This window comes from Aspergillus caelatus (genome assembly GCF_009193585.1).
Source record: "Aspergillus caelatus strain CBS 763.97 unplaced genomic scaffold BDV27scaffold_72, whole genome shotgun sequence".
Classification (NCBI taxonomy): Eukaryota; Fungi; Ascomycota; class Eurotiomycetes; order Eurotiales; family Aspergillaceae; genus Aspergillus; species Aspergillus caelatus.
In genome coordinates, this window is record NW_022475335.1 from 108,092 (window position 1) to 128,202 (window position 20,111).

Sequence of the window (20,111 nt, forward strand, 5' to 3'; positions counted from 1 at the left end):
TGTACTTCGTCAGGTTCAAGTAGTTTTAAGTTCAATTAAGCCTCTTTTTAGTCTAGCCTTGTTAATCAAACAGGCGGTGACTGTACTAAGTATAATTGTATAGTGTAGTTTTTTACATACTACTTACCGGTAGAATTATCGAATCCTTGAATCAATCAACTAATTAATCTGTTTTGTAGAAGAAAAAAAAAAAGAAAGAAAGAAAGAATCACATTTTTTTGAAAAGATAGATCCCACTAATTAAGGCATCATAAGCCAACAATTACTAAACTACACATCATCATCTTTCTCACATCTCCATACATATGTATGTACCTCCGTTTACTACTGGACGTATTAGGTAGTACTAGTACTACTCAATTCCATCCACCCATACACAGTAGCTTGTTTATCTTCCTTGAGAAGAAATGATCAACCTTTGATGATGACCTCATCATCTCCACCCTTGAATTTACTGTGTGCTGTTTGTTCCTTTCTTGCCTCCTCTTCCCCCTCCCGGTTCAGCCTTATTCAACTCCAAGCAGTCCTTTTGCTGGTTGCTGCTGTTGTTTGTCTCCATTCCGATCCAGATCTCCACCAAGACCATGCCAAGTAAGTAGTTTACACGACTAATTGATTATACTTGCCAACTGCTTCCGTCCCTTCCGTCCTACGTTTCCTGATTGATTCGGCAGTACGCGGAAGCAAGGGAGTTAGTTTAGTGCTGCTGATCTGAAAAGATGCATCCGTCACCTTCCATGCTATGATCATCCATTATCTAATCCTCTTCCGTCATTCCCGGTCTGGCCCTCTTAGTGGACAATTCATTCATACCCGTCGTTCACCACCTTAGTGTCAATCCCATCCCTCTTGGTCTTTTACTGCTCTCAGTAGTCATGCTATTCTTCTCACTGCTGTTCCCGACCGCTGCTGACGGAGCAATAATGCCTGCGCGCTTCCCTTATAGTGTCCCTTTCTCCTTCACCTCTGTCTCCAGGTCTGGCTGCCTGGCTTTATTGCTTCCATATCTTGGTACTGGTCATCTATAGTCCTGCCACGGCGTGGTCTCATGCGCCTTGTTCTTTACTTTCTTCACCTCGCTCTGAGGACGCTGCCTTGAGTGTTACGGCCTTATCTCAGCCTAGTAGCGGTGCTATTGCGGTCAGGGAATCTGTCAACACCACCAGTGTCACCACTTTTCTACGCTCTGCAGCGCCTGCTGCTACTAATTCTAACGAGGTCGGGCTTGCTTTCCGCGATCCGTCACGTTCTAATCATTCCGACCTCGCGGCTCCACCTAACTTCCGCCAGCAGATGGTACAAAGAGCTACCGCCGCAATTGCTATCCTTTCATCACTGATCGCATACATTTCAATCAATAGCTTGATCCGGATCGTGAACCCCTCGGTTTTTATCTGGTCTGCTGAAGATAAAGACGAGGCCCGCTGGATTGCTTCCTCGCATTCGTGGTTTGATCGGAAAGCCTGTCGGTGGCTAGGGCTTTGTGGTACTGCGCATTACCACGCGGTCCGCCCCCGTTTCGGCCAGCATAAGCTTGTATCAGAGACTCTCTCACCAGCGAAGTCTAATTCTACTTCCTGGAGGGCGTTCTGGTCGAACGGGGGCAACCTTTCGGACACCGCTTGGGACGAATCAGAAAGGTCTCGTCGAGAAATTCCAGACTACATTTTCCGATATGCGCCTCTCGTCCACTTGTTTTCAGGCGAACAGTTCTGGCCTGGTGATATCGCTGAGCACCTCTATCACACAACCCCAATGCTGAATTATACACCAGTCCGCTCACAACAAGACCATCCGACCCTGCAGGATCTTGACCAATTAAATCAATTCCAAGAAGGGCACTACATATTTTTAACGAGTAATGACAACGTTGAAGATCTCCCATCCTGGATGGAGGGAGAGAAAAACATACCCGACCCTCCTGAAGATGGCGATGTGGCGCAGTCCTGGGCCGATTGGGACGGCCGAATTGATGGGGATATCCCGGGCGACACACCGGAAGAGAGAGCTAAGTGGTACGATACAAGCCAAACTGTACAAGATAGAGAAGGTAATAGGACTCCGGATAAGCTCGGCTATTTAAATCTAGAAGACGAGCATGTTCGGGACGAACTTCGGAAACGGTATGGTGGGGAGCCCATCCGTACGGAGCGAACTGGGGGCCACAGTAATGCGCCAGCTGTGCTGATCGTAATGGACAAAGGCAACGGTGTCATCGACGCTTTTTGGTTCTATTTCTATAGCTTCAACCTGGGGAATGTAGTTCTGAATGTGCGATTTGGGAACCATGTCGGCGATTGGGAACACTGTCTCGTGCGATTCCACCATGGTAAGCCCAAAGCACTCTTCTTCAGTGCCCATAGCGCCGGCGAAGCATATAGTTATGAAGCCGTTGAAAAGATTGGCGAACGAGTAAGTCAAAGTTCCTTGAGAACATGCATTTACTATTGCCACTAACCGATATTATTAGCCGGTCATCTACTCAGCGCTAGGAACCCATGCCATGTACGCGACTCCTGGCATCCACGACTATATTCTGCCATGGGGCCTCCTTCATGATCAGACGGACCGCGGCCCGCTGTGGGATCCTCTATTAAACTCACATTCATATACCTACGATTATGACAACGATACCTTGCTTGCATCCACTTTCAGCCCAGATTCACCCACAGAATGGTTCTATTACAATGGTCATTGGGGTGACAAATTCTATCCTTTGGGAGATCGTCGACAATACCGATTCGCGGGTCAATATCATTATGTGAACGGGCCCCTTGGTCCTCGGTTTAAACATTTAGACCGTCGCAAAGTGTGTCAAGGGCCTGACGAGGGGCCTTGTGTGATCAAGAACTATATCGGGGAACACACAAGGGCCAAGCGATGGCTTAGTGCCGATAAAGGGAGCCACTGTTGAAGGATTTCTTGGGCTAACAAGCCCTAAAGGCTTGGTTCACAGCTTTTTCCTTTTCTTCCTTGGTGATTCCATGCTATATCGTAGGATATACCCCGTCTGTTTCCATGTACCTGACTGTGTAGACCCTTGACTTGATGTTAAGAGTTTGAAGCGCATGAATTACGATGGATGATGAATATACAACCACTACATACGATGGAGCTTGGTAGGAGTTCTCCACTGGATGGAGTTATCGATGGTCGCAATTTCTGGATTTCTTATACAAGGCGAAAGCGGGCTGGGACTGAATAGATAACTGAGTCGATGAATAAACAATTACTATTGGATGAGTTACTCTTAAATCGCTCGGCGTAGACATGGGATGCAGCCCCAAGATTGACGTCCATATGCTAGTTCTAATGGTCTACGGCACTTTTTGATTGACAAACGGCCACTTGGCTGGGTACGGACATTTTCTGCTTGTCACATATGGACTTGGCAGCATGGGGGTCATCATGAAGTGGTCAACAAAGATATCTCATTTCGTAAAGTCCAGAGGTCTAAATTCTGAAGGCGCGGGAATCCGCATTCAACACTGATTGGACGGTCGCGGACATCCAAAGTTCGGAAAGCATACATGGAGGCCTATCTTGTTCAAAAGGGTATGGATTGCGGTAATTATATATCCATTATCGGAATAATAGATGGGATATTCAGAGAGAGCTATGTCAAGCAACACCAGAACAGAGAAGATCGGTATAGAGACGGAATGAAAAAGCAAAGGTGGGAGGGAATAAATAGGAAAGCATGAGCAGCTGAAGGATTGACAACGCTAGCAAGACTTCATTGAACGAACACCCAAGGAACTAGCAGAAGAAGAAAATACGGTAGGAAGGATTTGACTGAAACAAAGCAAAGGTATGAGAGCAACAGTTTGATCGGGAATCCCAGGCGTACCCACTTAAAACGCCAAATCGAACAGACATGGAGAGCTAAAAGAAAAGATGCCAGATAAAAAGAGAATGCTCAAAGGAAAAAGTCTGATGCAATGAGATAAACCCCCAAACGAACGTCACAGCCTGGCGACGACGAAACGCCGAATCAAATCACACAAAGTATTAAACCCCAACGAAGTCCCAGACTCCCACCCTTTCAAAACTCCCTTCCCAAGTTTCCCGGCAGCAAGTAGTCAAATCACCCGAGTGTAATTCTTTCAGATTCATATCAACTTCAGTGGTTGCCCGATTGAGGTAGTCTAGATAAGAGAAAGAACAAAAAGAAACGAAAAGAAAAGGGGAAAGTAAAAAAAGAAAGGAAAGTGAATTTCATAAACCGTCATAGTGAGAGCATGGCTTCAATCAGGAAATTGCAGGGTGGTCGCCTGCTTTACGCTCTTGCGGCTCGCTTTCGTAGGCCAAATTCCTGTTCTTGAAGTTCGCGGATTAAGCGCATACTCTCAGCATCTGGCTCACCGTCTGCACCAGTCGCTCGCTCACGCTTCATATGTTTGCCGGTCTGGCCAGGGGACGTCAACGTGGCATGACGGTCAGTTTTCTTATCAGCGGTTGGCGTCTTTGCGTGTGATGATGACGGACGTGACGAAGACTTCTTCGAACCCGAAGATGGACCAGGAGTAGTCCTATGCGTGCCAGTGCTCGACGCACCAAAGGATGGGCGACGTGCAGTTGGTGTGTGTACAGATGACTTCGACGGCTTGACAACATGGATCTCAGGCATATATCGATCTACATGGCGCGGTTGACGAGAAGAGTGACGAGCACTGGATGTTGGTGTTTGAAGGACTGTGGAATGCTCTCCCTCGGCATCGGCGTGGTCTTGGAGGACATCAGTTTCATCCGCCAAGGAAGTTGGCGGCGACACAAGTGAAACCGCCGGCTGAGGCACAGAACCTGAGTTGACCTCTTTAGCAACGACATCATCTGTCTGAAATGTAGGTGGTGATGCATATGAATTCTGCGCCACAGGCGCTTCCTTTTCTGCAACTACCATACCTGGCTGGTGCGAAAAGCCTTGATCCACGGGAGATATCCCCGATGGTGGAATAGCATCGAAGTCGCCTGTCTCGTATAATTGGATAGATGGTCGAGCTCCCTGCGTATCTATTGTGTCACCCTCTCGGCTGAGATGCGCCGGCTTTGTCATGGGAGAGGTGCTTTCTGGCTTCAGTCTTTTTGTTGTGGGATTAAAGCTTTCCTCGTTGAGCCGGGGTCTTTTGGCAGAAGCTGCAGCTCGTGGTTTCGACCGTTCTTGAGCTTTGACAGGATCAATCCGCCCATACTCATCGTGGATACATCGCCGCTATATAAACAACCAGTTAATAAGTAATATGCACAACGGGGGTTGCGCAGCGGCATACCTTGCTCTTTCGGCAATCATCACAGGCCTTGCTACGTCCTTTCTTCCCTGCATTGACTCCATCAGGGCTAATGTCGTTCAGTTTGTTGGTCACTGTATGCGGTGTACCCATAACAGTCGGCCCGTACTTTCCAGCAGTTTCAAACCGGTCCAATCCACCATTTCCATCTTGAAGGCCTGCTTCAGATGCAATTGCTGCCAAAGAGCTCAGCGCAGATGCGGCATCATGTGCCAGGGATGATTGGCTTCCGGCGAAGACACCAACCGTCATTTGCTTCGTTGGCGTTGTGTCACTTTGTTCATCCTTATGATGGCATCGGATCCTTCGTTTGCGACAAGCATCACAGGCAACCCTCTTCGGACCTAGTCCGGAACCCCGATGAATGTTTCGAGGCTTGAAAACATTTTCCTCTTTCACCCCGCTACCAGAAGAGATGAGAGGTGTAGGAACAACGGCACTTGGTGGTACCGAGGCACTACTACCGGAGACCCCATTGGACGTTTCACGAGACTGTTCTAGGGGTCTCTGCACAGCCTGTCTCTCTGCGTACATGCGTTGGTTGTCCAGATTACGTTCTGAACGGCGACTAGGTCGGCCAGCAGACTTTTTCTCTGTGAGACTGAGTTTGGCATTGCTTTCAACGACGCCAGGTCGCGTCCATTGAGCAGCTTTTTCATTACCACGCTTCCAAGCGACCCAGATGCCGAATTTTCTAACAGTGTCAATCGGATCTCCAACACCTTTCGGGATTGATCGCTTGATTGCATTCCTACTGTCCGCCGTCACCCCTTCAACAATGTAAGAGCCAGCGATCAAAGCGGTTCGAAGAAGATACTTCGCAAGGTCTGGTAGTCCCTCTAACTCTGCTTGCGAGTAGAAGCGTGTATTATGATACGGTGATCCGAGAGGTGTTGCGTTTGTCCGTTCTCCAAATTCGTAGTAGATGGGGTAATCTCGATGGAAACGATAATTCTCGTCCTGCGCGAAGGCATCCAATACGCTTTGAGGAATGGGGTCGTCTTCAAGATACTTCACAGCTGCATACCATTGGATTTTCTGAAAGAACGGGTATCGGAATTTCCTTGGGACCTTTGTATCCTTTTCAATCTTGGCTATTTTGATCTGCATCCCATAGTTCAGTCTTGTAAGGAAATTACCTCCGATAACTAAGCTATCCTTAGGAGTCCATACGGCATGGATCCAACCGGAGGGAATCAACATTGTGTCCCCTTCAGAAAGATCAACCCGATAACATTCCTTAGTTTGGTCCCCAAGGAAGGTAGAGTCTTGGGCAGGTGAATTACACCACTCTTCGTATTTTTTCAAGTGTTTATCCTTAGGCGGTATGAAGAAGAATGTCTTCTTGCCCTTCAGAATGTGATAGTATACTGATGAGCCGCCGAAATCAATGTGGAAATCCGTGTAGCAGTCAGCGACGGACATAAGACAGTAAAACTGGACTTTGGGATAATCCCCAAGTGCCTTTAGATCTTCCGGCCATACTGAATCTTGTAAATCAAGATCACGCACGATCTTCGGTCGACGAATCAATTTGCCCAGTTTACTCTGCGACACCTCCAGGCTGATGACGTTCCGAACGACCTTAGATCCCGCAGTTTCATAGTAGTCGGCCCATTTCTGCATCGTCCACCTTTTATCTTCGCCTTGCTGTGATTTAACGTCTATCACCTCTACCCTTTCTTCAGGCCCATATAGCTCTGCAACCGCTCTGACTGTGAGGCCCTGAGGAATGACCATATCTAATTGATCTTGGCCACAGTCAAACACAGTCTCAACACCTTGAGATTCTTCCTGCGCGTGTTCCAACAGCTCGTCGAACATTTCCTGGGTAGAAGCTTCTTGGACGAGTGCATCATAGTCGGGACTGCTAGTCGAGATCGGATCCCGGGTGTTTAAATGGGCTGGTATTACAATTGGCTCTGTCATGCCATTCCCTCGCTCAAAGTATTCTGCCGTGACTAGCTCTGGGCGCATGCGAGGAAAGCTTTCTGGTAGAAAGCGAATTTTGCCTTGTCGAATAGGTTCAATGTAGTGGTGCTCCATCGAGTCCGTAGCGGTCTTAACAAGTCCCTGGTTGAGACCAGCATAATCGATCGCAGTACGGGCACGGGAAGACTTGCGAACAAAGGTAGTCTGTCCGTGAACTGGTCGACACCCACGGCAAATAAACTTGTCAACCGTCCGAATTTCGCGGTCATTTTTGAAACCCGCGCAGACAATATGGAACCAGCGCTTGCAGCCGTCACAGCTGATCCATGTGACATCGCCTTGTTCGCCAGTGTCCATCGGTATTCGGACGAGGTTACAAGCCGCACAAGTTGCTTGACCAGACTCTTCAGACTCTGTGTCGTCTTCTACCTTGGAAGGAAGGCTTCGCAATATTTGAGGCTCAGTGGTGGTGGGGGGCTGCGTATCATATTGAGAGTTGTTGGCCACCGGATTTGTAGAAGGCCAATTTCTCTCTGCACTATTTACTTCTTCCTGCCATATAATTGGCTGAAGGCTGGAGGAGCTTGTGTTCGGTCGCGTACTATGCATGGGGGGCCGAGAAAGAACAGCCGATCCGTCGGATTGAGATCTCATCCTGGATGGCGGAAGATTCCCGTGGCCCGAAGTATTGTAAGCAGATTTATCTTCGACTAAGTCAATGTACGAAGCCCCTAAACCATCCTTAACATGACGTTTCGCTTCATTTCCATATTGACGATATGACTCGTCTATGCTCGCTCGTTTCGAGGAAGGGGCGGTATGATGGAAATTGGACGGCCTCGCAAAATTCAACAATAGCTCCGCATCTGTTTTCATGCTGTCGAAAGCTGATGGCGGGTTTAGATCTGATATTGCGCCCATACGATGCTGATGAGATGGAGAAGGATCTTTTTCCGACCGCGGGCGTTTAGCCGGACGCTCTGTGAAGTCTACGGGCTCTGACGGGAAAAGTGACATGGTCGATGTAGAATTCTGCGACGGAGGACGGTAGGATAGAGGTGCAAAAGTAGGACTCGTCGCGAGAGCAATCGTCGCAAGGGTGTCGATCGTCGAACTTGACCTACCATGGCCGGATCTTTGATGAGACACGCTATTCGCTGTAGCATATCGACTGTTATTATGTGTGAACTGGTCGCGATCAAAGGTAGCGACTCTAGGCGCGCAGCGGTCGACCCACGAAGCTCGAGTATCGCCGGTTGTGCAGGGAGAAATTGGCTCAACGGCGCGTCGCGGAGGCGAAGGAGTGCGATAGCGTGGCGGTCGACTGCCCGAGTGATTTAAGAAAGATGTAGCGGTAATCATATTGAAGCTGGGATATAGAGTCAAAGGGTAAAGGGCGCAGAGGTAAAACCGGAGGTGACAAGGTATTTTGCGGCAAGCGGGCAAAGCGGGGATGTAACGACCACACGGGCTATAGAGAGGCCACCGCAGGCAAATGGAGAGTCATTCCTGGCAAAACGAACGGCGCGCACTGGATAATATAATGATATCCGAAGCGGGGTGAGATGATCGATGTTGAGTAAGAAGAGGCGTTGACGGAGAAGAGTCGCACGGCGGAACACTGGGAGGTTGAGGGGGGAAGATCAGTCTGCCGACTAGTCGAGAGCGGCGGGAGGACGCAGCACCGAGGACGCACCGCGGGTGCGGCCAAAATTAAGAAAGACACTACAGAAACAGCAGAGCTCTGGGGGATTAAGGGAAACTAAACGATTGGATAGCGCACAGTGAAAGTAATTGATGGGATGAGGTGTGGGATGGAACAGATGTGAATTGCGGCGACGGGAGGCCGAAGAGGAGAGCGCGAGTGAAGGCAAGGCGGGCGCGGCGCCGGAAGTCTGCCTCAGCCTTCAGGCCATCCTCATATCTGCCTATCGTTTGCGGCCAAACGGTACTAGATAGCAGTCGATCACAGCTGGTTAGGTGGATTGTGTCTTCGACTTATACAGCGAGGCGATTGCATGAGGCCTCTCCCAGACAGCTTGGCTCCAGACCAGTTTTGTCAACCCCTACTGCTACGAATTTCTCATCTTTTAGAAGTGTAGATCGGTAATGTTTCTGGTAATGCTTGTCTTCGTGAGGAACCAACAAAGTGAGGCTCCTCCGGGGCCCTAGTCCTAATCAGGAAAGGCATCCCCCGTTTCCGACCTCGTGGTCATCACGGTTCAGTGACACTCTCTTCTTCCTATTCTTCTTTCTTCTTTCTAACAGAACGATCCCAGTCCCGTTGGGTATCTACTCGACACAATACATCGCCCTACCAAATTTTAGGACCATCACTGTCCCACCCGAGAATGAGCCGGAAGCTCGCCCCCGAAGCCAATCGGTAAGTTATCACGAACAAATCTGCCCCTCCTACATTAATTTGGATTTGCCCGATAGCGTAACTATCATATACGCGTTCGGAGCCTCATTTGTGGCCGGTTAGTCTCATTCAATGTACTGACAGCGGTTAGGATCCTCTTTGTCAAGAACCTCAAGTATGTTCATCCGTCGTGATAAGCTGGCCTACCAGAGCCGAGCAGTGCATGCCTGGCGTGTTTGATTAACTCGAGAGAAGGATATATGCATGATTTGAGGAGAAAAAAAAGCTAATAAAGAGGCTGTTTGTATAGCTATAACGTAACTGCTGAGCAACTATTCGACCTTTTTGGCAAGTTCGGTCCTATCAGGTATGCTAGTCGGAAAGGAAGCATAAAAATTTTCCCATTGTTCGTCTGTAGACTAACCTTCTGTCTCTAGACAAATACGTCAGGGAATTGCGAACAACTCGAAGGGCACTGCATTTGTAGTATACGAAGACGTTCACGACGCCAAACAGGCATGCGATAAGCTCAATGGATTCAACTTCCAGAACAGATACCTCGTCGGTACGTATTGGATTGGACGTACTCGACTTAGTCGAAGTGAGGCTTGGCTGACCCTCTGCCACTAGTACTATACCACCAGCCAGAGAAAATGCTCAAATCGAAAGAGGACTTGGCGGAAAGGCAAGAGAATTTGGAACGTCTTAAACAGCAGCACGGTATAGAATGACGTTACGATTCTTTTTCTTGCTTTTCTCTGTGTACCCTTTGCAGGCATCTGGCTGCGTATTATCATGGGTTGGTTGTGGGGTTTCTGGCGTTTTAGTCTTATGGGTTTCGTGACTCTTATTCATGGATACTAGTATGAGGGTGGCCGACGGGTTGAATGATACTCTCTGGCTATTGACCAGGGAAATGATACAGAATGGGATCTTTCAGGCTGGGTCAGTTCCACCATTCCGGCCGGTTATTAGCTACTATCAATATAATCGCTCTCGATCGCCGGCCACTGTGGGCTGTCGCGGTTAACCTATGAGACCAGCTTATTGTGCATCCTTAAAAAAAAAAAAAATACACACAATGAAACCTAGGGGACAAGTGACTGAGACGGTCTACGTGCTCAATGCCTAGGGAATCGCAAAACGAACGGCTTCCCGAATCAACTGGCTGTTACGTGTGGTCCATGATGTTTACCCCATGGAGTGTAGATCTAATCTGAAGATCATGCGGCCCTGCATGATCGGACAGAGGGCTCCCCTGACAGATCCGCGTAAGCTTATTTCAGTTAGTCTAGAGGGCCTTAGGGGAGGCTTGGACAGTTGGGCAACTATAATACGGGTATGTACCCACACCTTATTCGTCAGTTTTGACGGTAGGGCATGCGACTAATTCTCATGTCATGGTTGGAGCCCTTGTCAAGGTGCCACCGTCATAGGAGCACTGCGGTACCAGTAGTAAAAAGTGATAAAACACCCGTGTTCAACCTCAGCTCCACACTCCGTACAAGGCGTTGCCTTATACATTATGCACAAGTCAAGCTCGGTCCGGGATCATTTATCGTGGCACCAAACATGTTGGGTGGCTTTTGTCTTCCTATTGGAGGTGCAAAATGAATCAAGTCGCCGATCAGAATCATGAGAGAAGAATATTGAAGAAGCACAAAATCCCACCGGGGAAGGGGGGAGGGAGAATAAATTAATACAAAAAGTGATTAGTAGACATGCAACTCTTGAAGCCTTGTATTGTTTCTGCCTGTGGGTTAAGGCATTAAGTATGACCCTAAAAAGGTTAGTCAAGTACCGCCCCACCAGTCAATTTTCTCAAGATTTTCTCGACCGAACAGCGCTCTCTCAAACAATCTTTTCGAGCATACAGATCTGCAAGACGGCAGTGATCCTTTGCGTGAGCCACTCCTCCGTGAAAAAACCAGTCCTCTTTACGAAACCATGTCTGGAGAACCTAATGCTGGTGAGTACGAGTCTGCCTATATTATGCATCTAGATTTGCTCCCGATCGAGCGCTTTCCGATTGTGAGCTAATGTCTCTGTCCCTTTGTAGCTTGGCCTCTGGCCGACGAGAGCCTCACCCAGAACCTCCTGGACCTTGTGCAGCAGGCTTCTCACTACCGCCAGCTGAAGAAGGGAGCCAACGAAGCAACCAAGACCCTCAATCGTGGTACCTCTGAAATCGTCATCCTTGCTGCAGACACCAACCCTCTCGCTATCCTTTTGCACATCCCCCTTCTTTGTGAAGACAAGAATACTCCATATGTATTCGTGCCCAGCAAGCTTGCTCTGGGCCGGGCGACCGGTGTCTCTCGTCCAGTGATCGCGGCTAGCATCACCACCAACGAGGCCAGCGATCTCATGGGACAGATCCGGACCATCAAGGACAAGGTTGAGAGGCTCATGATCTAAGGCATGGGTTATTTGATTGGATGAATGAGATATGGGATATCGCAGCAATTTTTATTCCTGGATTCGGTGGGTTCGCATTTAAATGAAAGACACAACAACAGATGTGGACCATCCTTTCTCGATACCTCCCTTATGCGGGAGATGCTATCTTAGATAATGATGGTCTCTCCATTGATTATATATTGGGATCATTCATTAAGATAGACATGCATATCCACTTCGATCTACAACTGATCAGATATATTCACAAATTGAATAAGGGTCCAGAAGGCAGGGAAAACCTAATATGAATAGTAGTCAGAAACCCGTACAAAGTAATTTGGCCTCTAGCCGCCTTGTAGATTATTGAAAGGATTAATGCGAAACAGATTAACTATGACCCTATCCATCAAGGGTCTAGTGAGTGTCCTCAATCCAAAAATGCTAGCAGTTTAGCTGCCTTAGACTAACCCAAAAGGTTGGGAACTAGTGGATAGCTCCGCCTACGGGCGGGGGCGGTGTCTCGTCCTGGCACCGCCGCTTCTCGCGCTATGTCTCTGTTCCCCATTCTCAGATAACTGTAAAAACCCTCCTGGCTGGCTCAGGCTCCTTGCTGGTAAAGGAGCACCTTTCCTGCGGTTGACATTCACACATGTCAAGTCCACCCAGTTTTCACAGCGATACTCGTCCGTATGTGCGTTAAACGGGCTTCCCCCGTTGTATAGGGAGCCTTCTTTTACATGAGCAGACAACTTCATATCACTCACTCTAACTTGAACCTCACACTTATTAACCCTCATTCCAGCGATTCCACCCGACATATTTCACCTCAAAGATAGAAATAGGCCGGCCATGCCTTTCTCAACGTTTACTTCGGTAGCCAGTGTGGCGATTACTATCTCATGTTTCATCAGCAGCGTTTCCGCTGGCGACGTGGACTTGGTTTCTAGCACTCTAACAACACCACTGCCGACTCCGACTTCTCAGACTATTCCTTTTTCGCTGGCAGGCCCAGATCCAAGTGGAGATAATGATGACACTGGAGAATGCAGACTGTTAGGTCCTTTCTCTCTTTTGGTGCAAGTCGCTCTCGGAGCGTTGGCACTTTTATCCCTTGTCTATAAGAGATGGAGGGAAAGACCTCAGCGACCTTTAAAAGTGTGGGCGTTCGATGTTTCTAAGCAGGTCTTCGGATCGGCTATGCTACATCTGGCGAATCTGCTCATGTCTATGTTCTCGGCCGGTCAATTAGAGATTACGAGCGAGTACAAACCGAACCCATGTTCTTTCTACATACTAAACCTAGGGATTGATGTAAGTTCCTCCGTTTCGTACATCTATTTCTTCTTAGCGACCTGCTAATACTAATTGCAGACTACTCTCGGGATACCGATTCTCATTTTCATCCTCCACATTCTGAACCGCCTGGCTCTTTACACACCTCTTGCAGATCCCCCAGAATCTATTAAGTCTGGAAACTACGGTCGTCCACCACAAGCGACCTGGTGGTTCAAACAATCTATGATATACTTCGTGGGACTTTTGGGAATGAAGATATGCGTCTTTTTCCTCATTCAACTCTTGCCATTTATTGTCAAGGTGGGCGACTGGGCTCTGCGATGGACGGAGGGTAACACAGCCGTCCAAATCATCTTTGTTATGCTGCTTTTCCCGGTAATCATGAATGCGATTCAATATTACATCATCGATATATTCATCAAGAAGCCATCGCATGAAATGCTAGAAGAGAGTGAAGTTGACGACGTTCTGGACGACAGACACGATCACCATCATGCCTTGTTAGCCGGGATGGATGAGGAGGTCGCGTCAGAATCAGAAGATGACTCTGTTGGAAAGGACACTAGGAAAGTACTCGTGAGCCCTCCCCAAAAGGACGTCGTGCGCATATATGACTCTGCCGAGTACCATCCAACAAGCGAACCGGGGCACAGTTCTGCATCATCAACATTTGCTGGACCTCACGCCGGACATGTTGAAGATGATCAGACGTTGTCATCGGCAGATTTTGCAACACAACAAAAAGATCATGACTAGCCTATGCTTTGGAAGGGTGTTTAAGTCGGCGTTTATGATCGGTAGTTGTCATGGTGGCATTGTTATGGTTTGGATCCATTGGTATAAGGTCGGAATTGATTGTGACTTTGTTCTATTTTACCTCTTCTCCTTTGTTCATATTGCTGTCTTTTCTCAATGTCCAGAGAATTCGCGTTGAGTTGGTAGGTTTTCATAAACCGGCCCAGGTATCTGTCTCAACACTCGTAGGTATCAAAATGTTCTTGCCTGAAAATTGCGTACCCTAAGGCACCCTTTTCTACCGCAGAACCCACCGCCCACTTCTGCCGGATGAATGAAGAAAATTATCTCTTCAATTCTGCTGCTTGCTTTATTTTCCTTTCATTGGGAAGCCGTTTTTCTCATCCTTCCTACCTTATAATAGGTCATATACATCCTAGTAAATCCCTAAGGGTCAAGTGACTTACATAATGCCTAAAACCAGTGTCAAGCAAAAAGCACGCCAGAAATTCAAGCCGACTTCACGTTCGCCGTTCGAGAATGCTAGGGCTACTCAGGAAGACAGCGACGGAGAAATGAACAGCAACATGAGCGACGACACTGATGATATCCCTGAAAAAGATGAGGCGGAGAAAAAATTGGAAAGGCTGCTCTTTGGTGATGACGAGGGTTTTCAAGGCGCATTGAAGAGCCAAAAGGAGCGCAGCCTCGTAGCTCTATCAAAAGAAAGCGACGATGAGGGCTCTGACGCAGAGCATGAGACTGGAACCGAAGATCAAGAACTTGATGGCGTTGCTGATGCTGATGTACGTATACACCTCCCTCCCACCCTCTCCCCCACCCTCGTCTCCTTTCTCTCTACCAAAAGAAAAAAGAAAAGAAAAACTGTCAAACTCTTGGTCGCGCTAATGTGATTCCCTTGTAGCTTTTTTTCCTTGATTCTGGAGCTGGACCCGTTTCCACTGACCTCGCCGAATCCCCAGAGACACCTTCTGAAACTGAGGAAGAAGATCTAGAGGAAACTCCGGCTGTGTGGCATGATAGCGACGACGAGCTCCTAGCCGTCTCCCTAGCTAGCCAGCAGAGGTTGAGAAAATTGCGTGTCGCCGAGTCTGAGGATGTGATTAGTGGCAATGAGTATATTCGACGACTTCGCCGCCATTATCAGCAGCTACATCCTACGCCGGAATGGGCGATTCCGGGGCAGCAAAGAAGTCGTGGCGATTCCGACTCTGAGCACGCGGATGTCATGGACACTGATGACGAAGAGCAGACATCTGCACAACCTTTGGCCAAGCTACTTCAAGGTGCCGCTGATCTTACTAAGCTCGAAGATGCACGTCCTGGTGGGAAAAGAAAGCTACGACAGGAAGTTATTGATATTCAAAGACTGAAAGATGTCGGGGGGGATCAGCCAGTAAGTGTGATGTTTGTCTAAGTGTAGGACGGTGGAAATAGCTAACACTGCCTTCTAGTCATCGGTCGATTCGCTTTCTTTTCACCCCCATTATCCATTGCTATTGTCCTCGGGGCCTGCGGCCACTCTCTTCTTACATCATATCGCACCCTCTGCGGCCGTTCCTAACCCTCTTCTCACGTCATTTCATATTCGCCGTACGCCTATTCACACATCTGCTTTCGCTCCCCCAACCGGTAACAAGATATTCGCTTCCGGTCGTCGGCGATACTTCCATATATGGGACCTTAACACAGGAAAGGTTGACAAGGTCAATGGCTCCGCCGACAGAAAAGAGGAACAAAGGTCCATGGAAAGATTCAAGCTCTCCCCATGCGGACGATATGTGGGGCTTGTTGGCACGTCACGCAAGGGCGGTGGTCTCATCAACGTTCTGGATTCGGGTACGGCTCAATGGATTGCACAAGTTCGCGTGGATGGTCAAGGCGGCGTTGCGGACTTCTCCTGGTGGAGTGATGGTGAAGGCATGACAGTCGTCAGTAAAAATGGTGAAGTATCCGAATGGGATGGAAGTCTGAATCAAGTAGTGGCCCGCTGGATGGATGCCGGTGCGGTAGGCACGACAGTCCTTGCTCTTGGAGGACGCTCTGGACGGACACAGTTGGGAGGCGACCGTTGGATTGCAATTGGCAGTTCTAGTGGAGTGGTTAACGTCTATGATCGTCGTGAGTGGGCTGCGGCATACGCAGCACAGTCTTCGGCAGATACTAACACTCCAGCCATCCCACGCAACCCCGAACCCGTACGTGCGCTTGACCAGCTGACGACGCCAATCAGTCACCTGGTGTTTGCGCCGGATGGTCAGTTCTTCGTAATGGCCAGTCGCTGGAAGCGCGATGCCTTGAGAATAGGTATGTCAGCTCTTTTACTTCCCTTCCTTCCGTTTTCAGAGACTAAACGCATCCTAACCATTGCAGTTCATCTTCCATCCTGCACTGTATACCGCAACTGGCCCACGTCTAACACCCCCCTTGGACGTATTTCGTCAGTCGCCGTCTCGCCCAATTCAGAGCAGTTGGCCGTCGGCAACGAGCAGGGGCGTGTTAGGCTTTGGGAAATCCGGGGATAAGCAATCACGAGCGAGGCAAAAGATTGTGCACTATGTATATCTGTAAATAGAATACATTTGGATTAAAAACAAGATTAGTCCATTAGATTACTTTGTCATGGCTCTCTAAGTCCAGAAGATATTTTCTCAGTCTCAATCGCGCGACCATCCATGCCCGGTTCCCCCAAGACAAGTTGTCCTCAAACAATTTGACGAAGGTTGAATTGAATACAGCACTAGGGCCAATTTGTTACTCAGCATAAGGAAGCAGAATCAAAAGAAATGAAGCGAAGTAGATACAACTGGAAGTCAAGAGTTCCTACAATCCTGTGGATAGTGAGCCTGTATTACCCAACACCGGAGCTAGAGCTAATACAACCGATGGATGGCCTTCCATTAGTTCTCCAACTTGTCATTGACGGAAGAGAGGGCAAGATTAAAATGAAACCCGCACCCGATCGCACGCCGCGAATGGGCTACTATCACTCTGCTGTGGTTTTACTAGATCTCTTGCTGTTGGGTAATGGAGTTCTTACTAGGGTCCGCAGTGTGGCCCCGAGGATATCACTAAAGCTCTCGGAAGAATCACTCTTTGCCTAGGGGTGGTGGTAGGGGCTGAATTAGTCGTGATAGAAGAGCTGCTGGGCATGGAAAGGTCCTGGGAGACTGTGCTGCTCCCTGGACATAACCCGGGCAAAATTGTGATCAGCCCTCTTGAAGGGAAGGTATTGCTAGCTGCTCTCGTCACAATAGTAACGTGTGCTTTGGAGGAACGAAGAGCGATGCCACTGTGCCGAGAGGACGGCGCGGTGGTTAGCAGCCTAGCAGGTGCATGTATGCGGAGGGAAGAAGCGGTCACAGTATAGAATCGACTATTAATCTACTCCAGTAGGCCAGATGAGAGTGATCTGGTCGTTCAATTCAATCTTGACCCCGAACACTGGGCCCCAGACGCCAGATGATTCCAGGTAGGGTCACCGAGTTAACAGAGGCATATTTTGGTGGCATTTCAACTGTTCAAGGGGGTTATACTATCCTGTCGGTGAGCAAGATCACTGACTGTTTTTACTGGGAATGCCTCCGTGCTGATAGCGGGTGCTATTGTATGACTTAACGCCCCATAGGTGAATTCCAACGCAGAGGAACTTCCAAGAGTGGCTATATTCTTGTTGAGTCTTGGAAATATTCCAGCTAAGTTTGATGGATTCGATATCCAAGCACAACACTACTTTAGTCACAGAATCGTAGTTTGTTGAACGTAAATTAATTCCCATATGCTGATGTGTATGATAAAATAGATATCTTTTTACCTTTTTTTGATTATTCGCCTTTCCCGTATAAAAACCCCATCGGTCTATATCGTAAACCGAGCCATGTCCCTCATGTTGATATGGCATCCCCTCAGAGAGAAGAAAAAAAAACTAAAAATAAGAAAGAGGAAGTGAAGATGCATCTCCAATGATTAACGCCCAGAGTTAGATCAAAGTTGACAAAAGCCCACATATTAGATAAGGCTCTGCATATCAGCCATATCCCGGATGCCGCAGCTGATGCCTGCCTTAACCCGCTTCAATGTCAATGCAGCAATAAGAGCCGCTCCAACACCAGAACCATCTTCAGCAGCCATGATGACCACCTTATCCTTCTCGTTAGGTGCCCAGTCCAAGATCTCGCGCAGAGCCTGTGCTCCACGGGCCTTGAAGTGGGGATATTTCGTAAAGACAGAGCCGTCCGCGCCCACATGGCAAGACTCAATGTTCTTCTTCTTGCAGATCGCGGCCACACCACACGCCGACAGACGAGCCGCACGAGTGCCGATCAACTCCGCCAAGCGACGGATCATTTCCAGCTCCTGCTGGGTGGCCTTGATGTTTAGCTTGCGCTCCATGAGTTCTTCAGTTTCCTGCAAGTTCTCGTACGGATCCTCCTCGATAGCTGCGAGGAAGGACGCGTCCAGCAAATAAGGTTTCCGGAGCTGGGAGGTGTCTTGACCCTGGAAAATCAGACCAGGCCTCGTCTCCAACAGATCCAGGAGGGCCAGGCGGAATATTTCTCCCAGGTAAAGACCTGCGGTCATCTTCTCGAAAGCTTGCTGTCCTGGACGAGGGGAGTCACGATCGATGATGATGTCATACTTGGTGAGGGGCAGCACAACGTGCTCATTGTCAAAGGCACCGTACTCGCAATTGATCGCCACGGGCATATCTGGGGGTAGATTCTTGTGTGCAAGCTTGGGAACCGAGCCGCAGTTTTCCATATAGGCGGCGTTGACACCAGTGCCGAAAATGCAGCCAATCTTCATATCTGAGTCAGTGTAAGAAGAGGCGATCAGGGTGCCAGTAGTGTCATTGATCAAAGCAGCAACCTTGATAGGAAGGCCCTAGACTGGAGTTAGTCTTCCGGCTCTTGCTCAATTCCAATAAACGTACTCTTTTCCTGAGGATTGCCTCCAATGGGGGGACAACATCATGGCCCTCTACTCCGTCAATGTCGAAGCCCTTGGTCCAACGCTGGAGGACACCATGATCAATATATTCCTGTGTAGCAGGATAGGAGAAGGTGAAGCCCAATGGTAGTTTAGACAGTTTCTCATCCTCGTGGTGGGATTCAATGAACTGTTGCAAACAGTCGGCGATGTATTCCCACAGCTCCTCCGCGGTGCCCGTCTTCAACTCCTCCGGCATACGGTACTTGGACTGAGTGATGTCGAAAGCGCCCTTCTCTTTTGTCAAGGTGATCTCACAGACACGCAGGTTGGTGCCGCCCATGTCCAAAGCGAGGAAGGTTCCCTGCTCGTCGCCATCGGGGAATCCCATTACCCAGGTTACATTCATGGGCTGGAAAAATGAATTAGTTTTTTTGAGTTATAAAAGATGAAGTGAAGTATCCGGATAGGAACTCACAATGTTCCCCCCCTCGACGCTTAGACCTAATCCGCTATCGATCAGCCTTCAACCTCCATCAGCCGAACGGACCGGTGAAAACCCACCCTTTTCGAGCTCCTTCACGAAATGGTCCGCAATCTGCTTGAGTTTGGTACCGTCCACAGTAAAGATGTCCTCGAATTGCTTAATCTGCTCCAACAAGTTCTGGGGGAGCTCATGCATCGATCCTGTAGACGGGATGCCGATGATTAGAAGCCGAATCGGTAAGCCCGCGGCGGGGCATTGCTGATAACAAACTCACCCTTGCGGGATGGGGGACGTTTGGGGCCAATTCCGACCATTGTGATGATTTTAGTTGAGATAGCAAGGGGGGCGGGGAGGAACAATGTGATGTGACTGATAAAAGTAAAACGCGAGTATAGGGAAAATTAATGTTAATAGAGAAGAGAAGTGGGAGAGGGAGCGTTCGGGGAAGGTTAGAGAGTTGAATGATATCAGCGCTGGGCGTGGGGCAGCAGTTGACCCTAAAATACGCATCACCCAAGAAATTTTAAGACCAGAGCCCCGCAAGACTCTCGGCCAGACGGTCAACTCAGTTGAACTCACCGGTCCTTGTTTGGGTATTGTTTTTTTTTCCCATTTTGACTAAATTTACGTAGTTTGATTTGACCCCCGTCCACCTTTTTAT

At 48.6% G+C, this 20,111-nt stretch overlaps 7 protein-coding genes across 7 annotated transcripts; 5 read left to right on the forward strand and 2 right to left on the reverse strand.

Annotated features, from left to right (window-relative positions):
* Positions 1-610: 610 nt before the first annotated feature.
* Positions 611-3,240, forward strand: BDV27DRAFT_127208 (uncharacterized protein). The gene is made up of 2 exons (XM_032066711.1): positions 611-2,412; positions 2,471-3,240. The coding sequence occupies exons 1-2, from the start codon at positions 1,294-1,296 to the stop codon at positions 2,912-2,914; spliced, it is 1,563 nt and encodes a 520-aa protein (XP_031928357.1). The 5' UTR covers positions 611-1,293; the 3' UTR covers positions 2,915-3,240.
* A 1,039-nt stretch (positions 3,241-4,279) lies between these two features.
* On the reverse strand, positions 4,280-8,582 carry jhd1 ([Histone H3]-lysine-36 demethylase; the record flags this gene model as incomplete). The annotated part of the gene is made up of 2 exons (XM_032072439.1): positions 4,280-5,212; positions 5,271-8,582. 2 exons carry the CDS (start codon positions 8,580-8,582, stop codon positions 4,280-4,282), a joined length of 4,245 nt encoding a protein of 1,414 aa, XP_031928358.1.
* Positions 8,583-9,446: 864 nt separating this feature from the next.
* Positions 9,447-10,645, forward strand: BDV27DRAFT_127211 (putative pre-mRNA branch site protein p14). The gene is made up of 5 exons (XM_032066712.1): positions 9,447-9,603; positions 9,734-9,757; positions 9,893-9,949; positions 10,020-10,147; positions 10,213-10,645. The coding sequence occupies exons 1-5, from the start codon at positions 9,572-9,574 to the stop codon at positions 10,311-10,313; spliced, it is 342 nt and encodes a 113-aa protein (XP_031928359.1). The 5' UTR covers positions 9,447-9,571; the 3' UTR covers positions 10,314-10,645.
* A 494-nt stretch (positions 10,646-11,139) lies between these two features.
* On the forward strand, positions 11,140-12,280 carry BDV27DRAFT_127213 (SNU13 family protein). The gene is made up of 2 exons (XM_032066713.1): positions 11,140-11,551; positions 11,642-12,280. Exons 1-2 carry the CDS (start codon positions 11,530-11,532, stop codon positions 11,998-12,000), a joined length of 381 nt encoding a protein of 126 aa, XP_031928360.1. The 5' UTR covers positions 11,140-11,529; the 3' UTR covers positions 12,001-12,280.
* Positions 12,281-12,407: 127 nt separating this feature from the next.
* BDV27DRAFT_106268 (STIMATE family protein) lies at positions 12,408-14,295 on the forward strand. The gene is made up of 2 exons (XM_032064401.1): positions 12,408-13,293; positions 13,354-14,295. The coding sequence occupies exons 1-2, from the start codon at positions 12,832-12,834 to the stop codon at positions 14,032-14,034; spliced, it is 1,143 nt and encodes a 380-aa protein (XP_031928361.1). The 5' UTR covers positions 12,408-12,831; the 3' UTR covers positions 14,035-14,295.
* On the forward strand, positions 14,296-16,602 carry BDV27DRAFT_127217 (WD40 repeat domain-containing protein). Its single transcript, XM_032066714.1, has 4 exons — positions 14,296-14,819; positions 14,939-15,430; positions 15,489-16,341; positions 16,408-16,602. Exons 1-4 carry the CDS (start codon positions 14,484-14,486, stop codon positions 16,557-16,559), a joined length of 1,833 nt encoding a protein of 610 aa, XP_031928362.1. The 5' UTR covers positions 14,296-14,483; the 3' UTR covers positions 16,560-16,602.
* Positions 16,603-17,785: 1,183 nt separating this feature from the next.
* On the reverse strand, positions 17,786-20,054 carry BDV27DRAFT_127219 (putative hexokinase Kxk). The gene is made up of 5 exons (XM_032066715.1): positions 19,725-20,054; positions 19,528-19,650; positions 19,442-19,467; positions 18,968-19,375; positions 17,786-18,918 (listed from the first exon to the last, which is right to left on the reverse strand). Exons 1-5 carry the CDS (start codon positions 19,762-19,764, stop codon positions 18,043-18,045), a joined length of 1,473 nt encoding a protein of 490 aa, XP_031928363.1. The 5' UTR covers positions 19,765-20,054; the 3' UTR covers positions 17,786-18,042.
* Between the last annotated feature and the right edge of the window lie 57 nt (positions 20,055-20,111).